Source organism: Rhipicephalus microplus, chromosome X (assembly GCF_043290135.1).
Source record: "Rhipicephalus microplus isolate Deutch F79 chromosome X, USDA_Rmic, whole genome shotgun sequence".
In the NCBI taxonomy this organism is placed as follows: domain Eukaryota; kingdom Metazoa; phylum Arthropoda; class Arachnida; order Ixodida; family Ixodidae; genus Rhipicephalus; species Rhipicephalus microplus.
The window spans coordinates 339279218-339294011 of NC_134710.1; the positions used below are offsets into that span (position 1 = coordinate 339279218).

The 14794-nt window shown below is 48.3% G+C and overlaps 1 protein-coding gene across 1 annotated transcript in view; it reads right to left on the bottom strand.

The window, feature by feature from the left end:
* The window catches only part of LOC119162035 (uncharacterized), a 97669-nt gene that overhangs the window by 13743 nt on the left and 69132 nt on the right, over positions 1 to 14794 (bottom strand). Inside the window, exons 13-14 of the mRNA XM_075876704.1 lie at positions 1357 to 1408; positions 200 to 267 (exon numbers count right to left, since the gene is read on the bottom strand). Of these exons, the coding sequence (XP_075732819.1) occupies positions 200 to 267; positions 1357 to 1408 (120 nt within the window). The remainder of the gene's footprint in view (positions 1 to 199; positions 268 to 1356; positions 1409 to 14794) is intronic.

Below are 14794 nucleotides of genomic sequence, written 5' to 3' on the forward strand. Positions count from 1 at the left end.
CGAGTTGCACCACGCAAGGGGGAACGACATGGTTAAATTTATGACGTAACTACCAGTGCTGGACCAAGTCTATACGTTCTCTTAACTGGTACTTGAGAATGGTTTCAAAGGAGCAATGCTGCGCGCTTTAGTGATGCGAGCTTGCTTTTTCTTGGAATTTCTCAACTCAGAAAACTTCGATGACAATGACAATACTTGCCGGCGTGGAAAAACATTGGTAGTAGTGCGTGCAGAACGTAGTATGCGAGCACGGGCATCTCGAGAAACCTGAAACAGGGCGGCGAAATAAATAATAGGAAAGTCTAAGCCAGCAAATGGAATGTTATTTCTTAAAACGTCACGCTTACAGGATAGCTAACGCACAGGCACGCTCAATTATAGTAACGAATGCCTTCTCGATGCTTGAGATTCAATTTTTTTCGCATTGTGAAGTCATATTTCATGGCATAGTAAATCAAAAACAAAAAAATCTTCGTGTTTTCTTGATTTAATATTAAATGACGTTTTTTGGGAGAACAAGGTGTTTAATTTCAGTTGATTCCCGTTTTATTACTGATCGATACTCTCACTATATTTGCCAAAAGCTTTAAAGCTTCTGCAGGAGAAGCAAGATCTCTCACTTCTCTAAAAAAAACTATAGCATACATTATTTTCTACTATTACGGAAATTATTAAGCACTGAACAGTTCACTGTGTAGCTAAGTATTCGAGCCTTTTGTCGTTCTTGTTAATTATACCGTAACTTTGAATTGATTCTTATTTAAACGCTGGGGGAAAGTGTTTGAAAAGCTTCTTCTATCGCAAGAGTTTTGTCTCTGGGCGACCGGTTCTGCTGATAAGTTCAGGATCTGGATGAGGTTAGACTAACATTTGAAAAATGTTGAAGCGTAAGACCTTATTTTTGAATACGAGCCCTGGCGATTTGGAGCAACTAAAGTGATAGCAAACTGATTAGGGTTTGGTCATGGGTATACAGGGTCTGTTATTTGCGATGGAGAAAACGCAGATGCGCACTGAAACGCACTGCGCTTAGGACAGTAATGTTTTAAGCATTTAACTTCTAAACTAAACACATGAAAGGCTTTGGTAGGCATTTAGTTAAGTATTTGCGTGCTAATGCTGCAATGCCTTTCCGTGCAACGTAAGTAGACCCGAAAAGGCTTCCGTAAATAACAATTGCGGGAAGGACAATCGACTACACGCGTTGTAGCGACGTCTCAGCTTTGGCAACGAAGCTGAAATCACCCAAATCTTAACAAGCAGTATGTAGTGGGCACTATTAGGTTTTCTGAACCCTGCACAAGCTAAAGGCTTCTGTGTTTGACTGCGAAAACTGTTTAAGTTTCAGTTACTCACCTGACTGTCCTCGTTGACGGATTTACCAGTGTGCTATGAATCGCTGGAATATCTGCGTTCACGGTGAAGCAAAAAGGTAAGTATTTGTTAGTTTGTGGTTGCTGCATGTATTGTTCCAAATTAAGCGTCTGCCCCGTCAGGAAAACGATTGTGATCCCTTATGCCTCATAAAAGGTATTGGCAGTGTCAGTGGTTTATAGTGCTAAAAAGCAATGTCATTGCGTCACTGAAATGGTATACGTAACACGCCTATGTATCAACAAGAAGTCCAGAATTGACCTTTTTCAAGCACACCAGAGCCACCAATGGGTGCGCAAGCGCTCACGGGAATAGCGTGTACGCCGGAGCAGCCGCCGAGACGAGTGCCTGGACCTCACGCTTTAACTTTCCACTGCACTGTTGACTTCTTAATGATTGATTGATATGTGGGGTTTAATGTCCCAAAATCACCATATGTTTATGAGAGAAGGCGTCGTGGAGGGCTTCCGAAACTGTGACCAGCTGGGGTTCTTTAACGTGCACCCAAATCTGAGCACACGGGCCTCAGCATTTTCGCCTCCATCGAAAATGCTGCCGCTGCCGCCATGATATGATCCCGCGACGCGCGGGTCAGCATCCGAGTACCTCAGCCACTTGGACTTTAACATGTGTTCTCATCGATACCGTGGTGATATGTGGCAAGTTATACGATCGGTATTTATTTTTCTTAGAAAACAAATTTTAATAGCGGTAGCAGGTTATACAAACACACTTGTAAACGCGGGCCACCCTGTGTTAGTGACATAATGGCCATACTCTTTTCCGAAAACCCCGCGTTTGATGCAGCGCGCATGCAGCATGGTCTTTCTTCTACGAGGCGAAGAAACGCGAGCGCAGTTCAGCTTTGTCAGCTGCATACGTCATATTAGTCGTCGTTGACGTCTGGTCTTACCATATGTAGCAACGAGAAAGTCGATTTGGGGCAAGTCAGAGTATTCACGCGCCGGCGGGTCGAAATCAAACATTGATACTTCCACGCTCAGATAGTAGCTGCAATCATCGCTGATTTTCCCACTGGTAAAATCAGACGAGTGTAACAGCTTAATTCTGCGTCGGATGACAATCGTCAACTTGATTTCTGCACTTTAGAAGAGGTGCGTAAGCTATGTTTACGGCCAGGCCAGCCGTAGCGGGGTGTATATAGCAATGCCACCTAAATAATTTTAGGCCTGCGCACTGCTTCTGCAGCGGGCTCTGACCTCACTCCGTTTGAACCGGTGTGTTCCGCTGCAAAGACGTGCCTACGCTTGCTGTCGTGGGGTGCTAGTGTGCTTGTTGGCGACTCGAAAAAGCCATGGTTTTCTGTGTCTGTGTGTGAAGCGCGGGTATGTGATGCGCTTTGTGCACTGGTTATTCGCGATCTGGGGTGCAATGCTGGATGGCCCGAGCTTCTCGGGCAGCCGAGTTTGCTCCGAGCTCACTTGCGGTGGCCGTGGCATGAAGAGAGTGCGGGGCAGCAGCGTTGATAAAAACGGCTGCACGATCGCGTGTGGCGTTGCAAACGCATGTGGGACATCTGCGGTGGTTATCAAAGAAACACCGCGTGCGAGCACGTCAGCACCGCCTTTCAATCCCCATTTTAGCAGTGCGGCAACGTCAGGGTGATAGTCGTGCGGTTTTTTTTTTGCCAACTCAACACGCGCCTCCAAAGGCGTGTTCGTGGGCGTATCTCCTCTTTCGCATAGGTTCTTTCGTTACACCTGCAACATAAAAATTTCCACTCTGGAAGGCAGCAAGGCTGCACAAGCCGCTTTCTCATGCTGCTCGTTTCGCTTCTACCAAGTAAAGTATTAAGGATAATTGCTAGGACAGGTGGTCACCAGGAGCGCTGGCATCTTGTAGGCAACGCGGATGTGATTGAATATGTCGTGAGCGCGCTGAAAGTAAATACAAGACACAGGGAGGTTTAGAAGAGCGTTCGCAGGTGTTGCGGGCGTTGCTTTAGTTGTGGGTGCCATAGGAGTTTTAGAATAGCGTTTGCTCCCCTTGGAGAAAGGTCTAAGGACTTTCGCCCCGACCGCAAGCCCACATGCACGGAAGCTACACACAGCACATCGCAGGCCTCATGGGCCGCGATTGCCGCACGCTATTTCGAATGTTCTGCGGGTGGACCACGAAGGCGAACGGTGCCTCGCGTAACGACGCATGCGCAGTGGCAGCAACCGCACAACAAGGGCTCACAGTGCGCTATTAGGGAGTTTTAGAATAGCGCATCGCGAGCCCTTGCGGTGCGGTTGCTGCCACCGCCAGAGCGCGTTCCTTGCAGTGAACTTGGGAGTATTACCGTGCTCTTAAGGGACGCAGACAGCGTTCTCATCGACGAACACCGCTTTAGAGAGGTCAGTTGGGCGTCTTTTGCACTGCCAGTCCCCAGTCATGACAAGGTGCACTTGACACTCAGTGGAATGACAAACAAATTAAAGAAGATGCCTCTGGTTTGAAAACCCCGGCCCAAATTAGTCGACCGTTCTTGACGCGATGACTGGTTACATCATAACCAATGAAACGCAGCGCGTTGAGGGGTGGATTTGACTTTCTCGTACTGTTGGCTCGTTCATAAAGGGGTGTCGCCAGAACTAGGAAATATCCCGAGTTTCGCAAAATTTGGCCAATCCTGTATAGCGCCCTTGTAATGCTGAAAATAGGAACGGTTGGGCGATGCTGCGTGGCAAATTGTGGCGGCAAAGGCTACGAAGTTGCGAGTGTTCTCGTTTCCTAAGGACAACCGAACAACAAAATGGGAGCGTGTCGTTTCTCAAGCGGACGTCGACATCCATTTCCTTTGTGACCCGAAGGTACGTTTGTCCGTACTACATATTTCTAAGTCGTTCCAACGGCACCTTGACCAACATGTTCTATTCTTGCTCTAAATTAAAGGTATCGTGTGTTCTTGACTTGTTAGCGTAAGCCCCGCAATTAAAGTATTAAACGCGCGTGGCAGAACGGTTTCAGAACAGACGTCTTCCTTCACGGTCGGTTAACATTTTGCGATCGGCGATAAGCGCCGTGGAATTCTTGCAATACGTGTGTTCACTTTGTTGAGAAAAATGGAAGGAATGACGTCGCATTGTTAGCGCATAAGTTTGGTTGAAAGTATTTTGTTGCTGGTGTTACAAACACTTCGTTGCGGTATTATAATTTCGCGCCAGTCTTGCCAGCACCTTGGCCTAATATGTTTCCTTGAAATTTAGATGCGTGTAGACAGTTACGGTAAAGCTACTTCTTAAACGATTTTCAGGTGTGTGAGCTCTACATCAAGCTAGAATATTTAACAACCACTACCAAATATACCGATTCAAGAGCCGACCACTAAGTATAAGTGCTGAAGGGGTATACACGGTGTTACGACCGGCCCTAGGGAACCAAGCAAGAGAAGTTGCGGGGAGAACCGGTTCTTGACCGACTGTGCCGTCGACCCCCCCCCCCCCTCCCCATTCAGGCTCCTCCCTCTCGCCGGGGGAATTCCGGAATCTGCTGTGCGTTCATGACCATGTTTGGGCATATTTTAGGGCGCCGTGATCATATATGGACATCGTGTTAGGTTGTGCCACTCCATGTGTTGTGAGGTGTGTTTCCCCCTCTCTCGTGGCCGAGGTGCCGGAGCCACCGTATTGGCTGACGATGCGGACAGTGCGCCCAGTGTCGGCAACGCGGCGCTATAAAATGCCGAAGACGTTTTGTATCTCTCCCTCTTCTCTCTTTGGATCAGTTGATCACTTCTCCACATGTAAATAAATCTCTGTCGTCCGTTAGGGCGCTTCTTCTCGCTAGATTGTTGGACGATGGATCCTGCGACGGGGCCAGCTACCGAAAACGAGACCGGCGGGACCCGGAGTCCCAACAACTGGATGGCAGCGACGGGATGCCGATAACCCCGAAAGCGACCACTGGACGGAGTGAGCCCGAAGTTCAACAACGGGACGACAGGAGAAGGATGACACGAGCTCATCGACTTCCAAAGAGAATCGAACGGCACTTCTGAGAGGCACGACGCCGGAGACATGACTGCGAACTGGGTGAGTGCCGGCTTTCTCTGTTAAATTTTACCAGTTATTTACTCTATGTGTTAAGTAAAAGCTGGTAGAGAGGGGCTGTCTTGGTCATTGGGTTAACAGGTAACTTGCGTCAGGCAGAAATTGTGTGATAGCTTGGTTAAGCTCTTTCTGTCAGTGGCGTCAAGGTTAACAGTGGCAGGGCAGGATTCCGTATAAGAGCTTTTTTGACGCTTTATTTGTAGACTAAGTTAACGGAAAACTTGAGGCAAGGCAGGAACCTAGAGCTGTCGTTGCCGTCAAGGTTAATTAGTTACAGGACAGGAATCTTTGTGGAACAGAGACAGCGGTACTGGAGGCAGCCATGAATCTGAAATCCATGCGAAAGTCCATGTTGTTGCTACTTGCAAGGGAGTTGAATCTGGAGGTGTCGGACTCTCAAAGAAAGCCAGAGCTGATAGAGGCGATTCTCGCATTGGGGGCGCAGGATGACGAGCTGTCAGAATGTGTCGAGGAGATTCAGGAGAGGCAAGCGGCAGAGGCCGAAAGAAAGGCGGCCGAAGCCGAAGAAAAGGCGGCGGAGGCCGAAAGGAAAGCGGCAGAAGCCGAGGCAGATAAGATGCGAAAGCACGAGCTTGAAATGAAGCGCCTCGCGCTAGAGATTAGCCATAATAGTAGAGCAGGAGGCAGCGAGGCATCCGGTACCGCAGAGCGGGTCAGGTTCAAAATGACGGACCTAATGAAATCGTACAAGCTAGGGGAGGACATGGGGCTGTTTCTCGTCAACTTTGAGATAACTTGTGAAAGGCAAGATTTCAGCCAGGATACATGGCCTCAACGCTTGTTGTCCCTACTTCCAGGGGAGGCCTCAGAAGTAATCGCGCGCCTCACGAAAGAGGAGGCTGAAGAGTACAGTGAGGTAAAGTCGAGCCTTCTCAAGAAATACAGGTTGTCAGCGGAAGGTTTGAGACAAAAATTTGGCAACGCCGTAAAAAAGAACAATGATTCATACCCGAAGTTTGCTTACAAGTTAATGGCCAACATGGGGGAGTGGCTCAAAGAGGCAAAGGCGTATGGGAATCGTGACAAGGTGCTCGAGTGTATCGGTCTGGAACAATTCTATCAAAGGTTACCAGAAAAGGTGAGGTTCTGGGTGCAGGATAGACCGGACGTGAACACCGTAACAAAAGCCGCAGAGCTCGCTGAAGAATTCGTTACGCGCCGCGCCCTCGGGGCAAACAGCGAGCCTAAAAGGGAAAAATTTTACTACCGAATAAGGCGCCGTTTAGAAAACTACCGACAAGTCTCGCACAAAAGGGTGAGAAAAACAATTCATCTAACCATGGGGCGTCGGCAGAGGCAAGCAAAAAGAAATTTGAGGCGAGAAAACCGGCTGTTTGTTTCAATTGCCACGAAACAGGGCACTTCGCGAAACACTGCCCGAAAGAAAAGGTGGCCTTTTTATCTGTAAATGAAGCCGACGAGAACATGAAGTTGTTAGAGCCCTATATGTACGACCTTACCGTGAACGGCAAGCAGTGTCGGGTTCTTAGAGACTCCGCAGCCACTATGGACGTAGTTCATCCGTCTTTTGTTCAGTCTGGACAGTATTCAGGAGACTGTGCCTGAATTAGACAAGCCGTAGAAGCAAACAGTCAGTGCCTTCTCATAGCTAAAGTTGTCCTTAAAGGCGCATTTGGTACGTTGGAAACGGAAGCCGTGGTATCGCCATATCTACCCCCTCAGTATCCTTACTTATTTTCAAATAAGTCAGATCAAATGCTGAAGGAGAAAGGTCTAACGTTGGGAGAAGGCATAGTGCAGGCACTGACTAGATCGAAGGCACGTGCGCTGGCTGCGAGAGCAACATTCACTGAGGCAAACAAGCCTCAAATCGACAACGGGCCTGGTTGCGAGTTGGACACCACGGTAACAAATGGACTTGTGCGAGAACAGGCTGCAGAAACCGTAGTCGCGGAGGCAACCATTCCTCCTCCCGAATTGGAAGGGGTCAATTACGCCTCGTTGACCGAGCAAATAGAAATGCCGTTGCTCCCAAGCCGATTCCTGGTAGTACAGAGGATAGCACAGAGGGTGACACATTCCAGGTACTAGGAAATACAAAAGAGTTGTGTGTCATGCCAACTTCAGATAATTTCAGTCGGCTGCTGCAGGTGAGCCCCGCTTCATTAATAACCGAACAAAAGGGAGACCCGACGCTTAAGCAATTCCAAGACAGTTCGAAAGAGGGAATCGCCAAACGAAATGTGAGATTCCAAGAGAGGAGTGGCATACTCTATCGAAAATATCTAGATAGGCGAGGAGTAGAGTTTGACCAGGTAGTCTTACCTCAGGCGTATCGTCAGGATTTTCTTAGTTTGGTGCATGGAGGATCATGGTCAGGCCACTTAGGCATAAAGAAGACGAAAAATCGTCTTTTACAGGAATACTACTGGCCTGGATGCTTTAAAGATGTAGAGAGGTTTGTAAAATCTTGCGATGTGTGTCAGCGAGTGGGTAAGCCGGGAGATAAGGCGAAATTTCCAATGAAGCTGGTACCCGTAATCACGGAGCCCTGTCGTCGGTTGGTAATTGACACAGTAGGTCCTTTGCCCAAGACAACTTCAGGCTACCGTCACATCCTGACCTTAATCTGCCCAGCTACTAAATTTCCAGAGGCGGTCCCGCTAAAAGAGCTAAGTTCCGTGGAAGTAGTGAACGCACTTCTGTCCGTGTTTGCCCGGGTAGGCTTTCCTGCCGAGATACAATCAGACCAGGGCACCATTTTCACGAGTGCCTTAACGACAACCTTTCTAGAGCGGTGTGGCGTGAAATTATTGCATAGTTCAGTCTACCATCCGCAGTCGAACTCGATAGAGAAGCTTCACTCCGTGATGAAGCGAGTGTTAAGAGCCTTGTGTTTTGAACGAAAAACTGACTGGGAAATGTGCTTACCTGCAACGATGTTTGCACTAAGAACAGCACCACATGAGACAACAGGGTTTACGCCAGCGGAACATGTTTATGGCCGCAGACTGCGGTCTCCTCTTCGTATGCTGAGAGAGTCGTGGGAAGGTCAAGGTCATGATTCTGTAGTAGTGGACTATGTCCTCACCTTATTGGATCGTCTAACAAAAGCCCAAGAACTGACCGAGAGTGCGATGAACAAAGCACAGCAGAAGGCTAAGCTTTACTACGATCGACCAGCTAAAGCGCGACACTTTGCTGTAGGAGGCAGGGTCATGTTGTTGAGGCCCTCCCAAAAGAATAAGCTTGAAGTGCAATGGGTCGGCCCGGCCGAAATTACTCGAAAATTGTCTGACACCAACTATGTGGTAAAATTACCAGGAAGTCGTAATGTACACCAGGTGTATCATAGCAACTTGCTCAAACCCTATAAAGAGAGGAAAGCCATCGTGAACATGACTTTAAATGTTCCGGAAGAGGTTCCGGCAGAAATTCCTGAATTAGCTCCCGAATCGGACGAAGTCCCGATCGAGAAAAGAGTTGAGAATTTAGTATCAAAGTCACAGCTGACAATGAAGCAGAAGCAGAAATTGCGTGGTCTTTTGACCAAGTTTCAGGACAGATTTGTAAGTGAGCCAGGCCGGACATCCGTCCTCACTCAAGACATAGAGCTTACCTCGTCGGAACCGGTAAGATCTAAGACGTATCCGGTGTCACCTCGCCGGCTTAAGCTAATAAAAGCAGAGGTTAACAGAATGCTGGAATTGGGCGTGATTGAGCCATGTGAAAATGATTACACTTCCCCGTTAATTCTTGTGGAGGTACCCGGCAAAGATCCGCGTCCTTGCGTAGACTATCGTAAGTTAAACCTCATCACCAAGGATTAGACATACCCAATTCCCCACATTGAGGAACGCGTCGAGAGGGTAATTTATCTCAACGCTAGACCTAGTGAGAGGTTACTGGCAGGTGCCGCTCACCGAGAGGTCGAGCCGGTATGCTGCATTTATTTCACCATTGGGGACATTCCGCCCTAAAGTGTTGAGTTTCGGCCTAAAGAACGCGCCTTACTGTTTTTCAAACTTAATGGATAAGGTTTTGCGGGGTCAAGAGGACTTCGCATTGCCTTACTTGAACGATGTCGCCGTGTTTTCTGCGTCCTGGCCAGAACACTTGGCGCATTTGAGAGCAGTACTGACACGCCTACGCGAAGCAGGTTTAACGGTAAAGGCGCCCAAGTGTCAGCTAGCACAAGCAGAGGTACTCTATCTCGGGCATGTTATCGGTCGAGGGCATCGCCGTCCCTCTGGAATGAAAGTGGCAGCTATCCGAGACCTTCCCCAGCCCCGAACGAAAGCCGATATTCGGGCTTTTCTTGGAATAGCTGGTTACTATCGTAAGTACATCCCTAGATATTCCGACATTGCCAGCACTCTTACTGACGCGTTGCGCAAGACCGAGCCCCAAATGGTCGACTGGGATGAGGAGAAAACAAAGGCTTTCCGCGTTTTGAAAGCGGCCTTGTCGAGCCAACCTTTGCTTAGTTCACCGGACTACTCGAGGCCTTTCATAGTCCAATGCGACGCTAGTGATAGAGGCATGGGGGCAGTTCTTAGTCAAAGGGATGAGGGGGATCAAGAGCATCCCGTCCTCTATGTTAGCCGGAAACTCACCCTTCGCGAGCAGGTTTACAGCGCTAGCGAAAAGGAATGTGCGTGCTTGGTTTGGGCAGTCCAGAAACTGCCTTGTTATATTGCCGGAAGCAAGTTCATTGTGGAAGTGGACCACTGTCCTCTCACCTGGCTACAGACCATGTCCTCTAAGAAGGGCCGCCTGCTGCGTTGGAGCCTCGTTTTGCAACAATATATGTTTGAAATACGCTACGAAAAGGGTGTACTCCATGGCAACGCCGATGGCTTAAGTCGATGCCCCTGACGCGGGAGGATGTCTCGAGAGAGAACTCTGGCATTTTTTTACTGACCTAGACAAGAGCTAGTGATTGTTTCTTTTACTCTTTTAGGTGTACTTGTTTGAAAACGTTGAAGACACGGCTATCCAGGGTTTCGGGTTCGGTGTGCTTCCAGTAATATTGTTTTTTGTCACCTTAACGTGTGAGTAACATTTTGAATAAATTGTGTATTTCCTTTAATATCAGTTAAAGGGGAAAATTGCCTGGTGGAGTTTGGCGGAATTGTCCGGCGCTCACCGGCTGAGTAGTTGTGTTTTCATGTGCGTATGTGATGTCTGTTGAGCCCACAATGAAGCAGGTGGTGCCCTCTACTTCATCAAAGACGGTCGTCACCAAACCGACTGCCGGCGCTGATCTCTCCGGACAGTGGCTGCAAACCTCAGCCCATCGAGATCTTTACCCCCCCGCGCAAGAGACTGTTACGACCGGCCCTAGAGAACCAAGCAAGAGAAGTTGCGGGGAGAACCGGTTCTTGACCGACTGTGCCGTCGACCCCCACCTCCCCATTCAGGCTCCTCCCTCTCGCCGGCGGAATTCCGGAATCTGCTGTGCGTTCGTGACCATGTTTGGGCATATTTTAGGGCGCCGTGACCATATATGGACATCGTGTTAGGTTGTGCCACTCCATGTGTTGTGAGGTATGTTTCCCCCTCTCTCGTGGCCGAGGTGCCGGAGCCACCGTATTGGCTGACGATGCGGACAGTGCTCCCAGTGTCGGCAACGCGGCGCTATAAAATTCCGAAGACGTTTTGTATCTCTCTCTCTTCTCTCTTTGGAGCAGTTGATCACTTCTCCACATGTAAATAAATCTCTGTCGTCCGTTCGGGCGCTTCTTCTCACTGAATTGTTGGACGATGGATCCTGCGATGGGGCCAGCTATCGAAAACGAGACTGGCAGGACCCGGAGTTCCAACAATGGTTTAATATAGACCCAGTACTAGCGCTTTTCCCAGGCCATAAGTTATAGGAGCGACTTCGCACCTCTGCGAGATCGGCCATAGCAAAAGACAAACGCCGCTCCTTGATTGATTAATATGTGGGGTTTAGCGTCCCAAAAACCGCCACTTGATTATGAGACGCCGTAGTGAAAGACTCCGGAAATTTAGACCTCCTGGGGTTCTTTAACGTGCACTCAAATCTGAGCACATCGGCCTCAGCATTTTCGCCTCCGTCGAAAATGCAGCCGCTGAAGCCGGGATTTGATCCCGTGACCTGCGGGTGAGCAGCCACTAGACCACCACGGTGAAGTAGACTTTTTCCTGCAAGAACTGCCTCGCAGATGAATCTCTAAGCGCTTTCAGTCGTAATATATTACTTAAACAAGCGCGTTTTTGTCGCAAAAAGCAGAATGAAGATATTCATCGTGTAAAACTCTCCGCGAACGCTTTCTCTTTTAACGGGAGACGTTGGTGGCAATGAATGCACAGCCTCCCGTACACGCGCACGCTCGGACAAAACGAGTGACGTCACGGTGGTGCACGTTAGAGGCCTGAAAATGTTTGCTTATGTGGCATTGGGTGTATCGGATCTCGGGGCGTCATCGGCGACGGATTCTCGTGACGTCCTTCATACCCACCATGGATGACGGAGCAGCTCCTTGTTTCAGTTTCTGATAATTGATTGATTGATTGATTGATATGTGGGGTTTAACGACCCAAAACCACTATATGTTTATGAGAGACGCCGTAGTGGAGGGCTCCGGAAATTTAGACCACCTGGGGTTCTTTAACGTGCACCCAAATCTGAGCACACGGGCCTACAACATTTCCGCCTCCATCGGAAATGCAGCCGCCGCAGCCGGGATTCGAACCCGCGCCCTGCGGGTCAGCAGCTGTTTCAGTTTCTGTTTTGACTCGTCATTCATTGTTTAAGTAGGTTAATTGACAAGTGCTTGCGCAAAATGAACCACTTTAGATTTTGTATGACTGTCACCACCATTGAAAAATAGCATTACTTTATATGGTCTAAAATGCACCAGACTTCCCATTCAATGTCAAGTGATCGTTGTATAATTATTAATTCGGCATTACAGTTTGAATTGCTAAAGATAATGTATTACCTACATGTATAGGTACGGATTGGCATGCCGCTTAAAGAGCCACTCACCACACCACGTTTCAAAATGAGGGGGTGATTTTATCCTCTCCTTCATACACACGATGCATCCTCCTCGCCACTTGATTCTTGAATGCTCGTGAACAATATCAGCACTAAGCGCTGAAGCCTATCAGGATTTCATGCTTCTTAACTTCACGCTGTTATCGCCGCTTGCGCAGTTGTAAACACACAAAAAATGAAGTTTGATCGGTTGATTGTGCACGATATTCATACGAGACAAAAAAGAACGGGTGGGCGGCTGCAAAGCGGGGCAGGAGACAAATTCCATGTGATACTTCACATATATCAGTTAATCGAGAGCATGTACCCTGTAGACGTCACGAGAACTACTGTCTACGTCACAGTAGTGCACCGAGAAGGACGAGAAATATTAGGAAAGAGGATGCGCTCTTTCTTTGTATTTTGGGAGCCTGGTGGGTGGCCCTTTAACGGCTACAATTCGCCGGCATATATCTGCACGGTAGTACCACACTGACTGCATCGTTCCTTTCGCATTTCGTGCGTAGATATACATGCAAGTGCGTTCAGACATGTATGCGCCTTCCAACCTCGGCCAGAGGGCGCTGCGCCGCACGCGTTTCGCCGCCTTTCTTGCAAAAGCCGGTCGCTTGGTGCCCTGCTCCCCTCTTCTGCCTGCGCTATCTCAGCACGTTGATGTGCTCTGCACGTGCTGTTATCTGGTCGCCCTCCGCGTGCAGCGTCACCTGCGACTTGCTCCGCACGTTTACAAAGAATATAAAAACGTTTTCTTGAGGTGAATCTTATCAGAACCAAGAGCGATTCATTGACAACCTTTGCGAGACCAAGCAAGTCAAACACGATGTCTTTGAGCGAGTGTTATGTGAATGTCAATCGTGAACAGCTGCCTTTCTATGAAATTAAAAGTGAGGTGACCGCACGAATTTTATATGTATGTTACCGAAAAAACGCGCATTCACTGCGGCATTTGTGTGTTCTCGGAGCTGTCGGCAAGTGCCATCACGCTTTCACGTGAATTTGCATATAGTGATCAGATTTCTATTGCTTGAATGCCAAGTTCGTCACGCGGCTTTCAATTTAGTAGGAGGTCAGTGTGAAGAGATTGAACTTACGTTTGCCTTGTTCAGTCCCAGGCACCATTTTAATGCGCTGCGTTCACTTTCATAAGAATTTAACTTTTGTCCAGGTTTTCGTCGGATGTTAACAAGGTCGTATCGTAAGTTGAATGACACTATTTAGTTTTTGCAGCTCTTTGAAAGTGTAATGACGTGCACAAAAAACAGTTTTTATGCCCACGCCCTGCCGCGGTGGTCTAGTGGCTAAGGTACTCGGCTGCTGACCCGCAGGTCGCGGGTTCGATTCCCGGCTGCGGCGGGTGCATTTCCGATGGAGGCGGAAATGTTGTAGGCCCGTGTGCTCAGATTTGGGCGCACGTTAAAGAACACCAGATGGTCAAACTTTCCGGAGCCCTCCACTACGGCGTCTCTCATAATCATATGGTGGTTTTGGGACGTTAAACCCCACAAATCAATCAATCAATCAGTTTTTATGCCCACTTCGACCATGAACGTTTCGTGCAGCACATACTTCATTTAGGATAATATACACGCCTTATCACGCAGCGTGTTCACTGATTCGAATGGCGATTAGGTTGTTTTGACAGCTCGCTTGGTCACTGTCATATTACACAATACCTACGGATCGGGTATGTTTTTAGTTACGACGAGATTAGCCTCTGATAACCACGTCTAATTTCGCGAAACCATCGAAAATTTTATATTTGCTTTGGTTTTTTTTCAGCTCGCTTTGATAGCGGCAGCTGTTTATCACCCGCCGTTCGGGCGCATGCAAGCACATAATATTTTACGTGGCAAAACTATCGTATCATTAGGAGGCACGCCGTGGATTGAGACTCCAGATTGATTCCGGCCACCTGAAGTTTTCTTTTTTTTTAACGTGCACCTAAATTTATTTGAAGTGTATACGGCGGAACGACAACTGGCAGAGGGCACACACACACCGAGCGTCACTTCTGCTTACATTAAGCGCCATACCATCATACGCTTAAACAATGCAACGCACACCCTGTCTGTCATTCTTGCACCAAAATCTGAGCGCACTGTTACTGCGTTTCGCTCCCGTGGAAATGCAGCTGGCGTATGCGGGATTCGAACTCATGATTTCGATCCTAGCACTACAACACCTCTTAATGCTAACTGATTGGTGGGTGTTGCTTGCAAGACCCGTATAAATGCTCAGCGCGAACCCGCAGCACAAATCTGTTTTCACTGAGTGGCGACGAGAAGTCTACAGCCATCAGCTGAATAAAACGCTTGAAGCACTCATATCGCAGTATTTCAAGTGTATTAGGCTA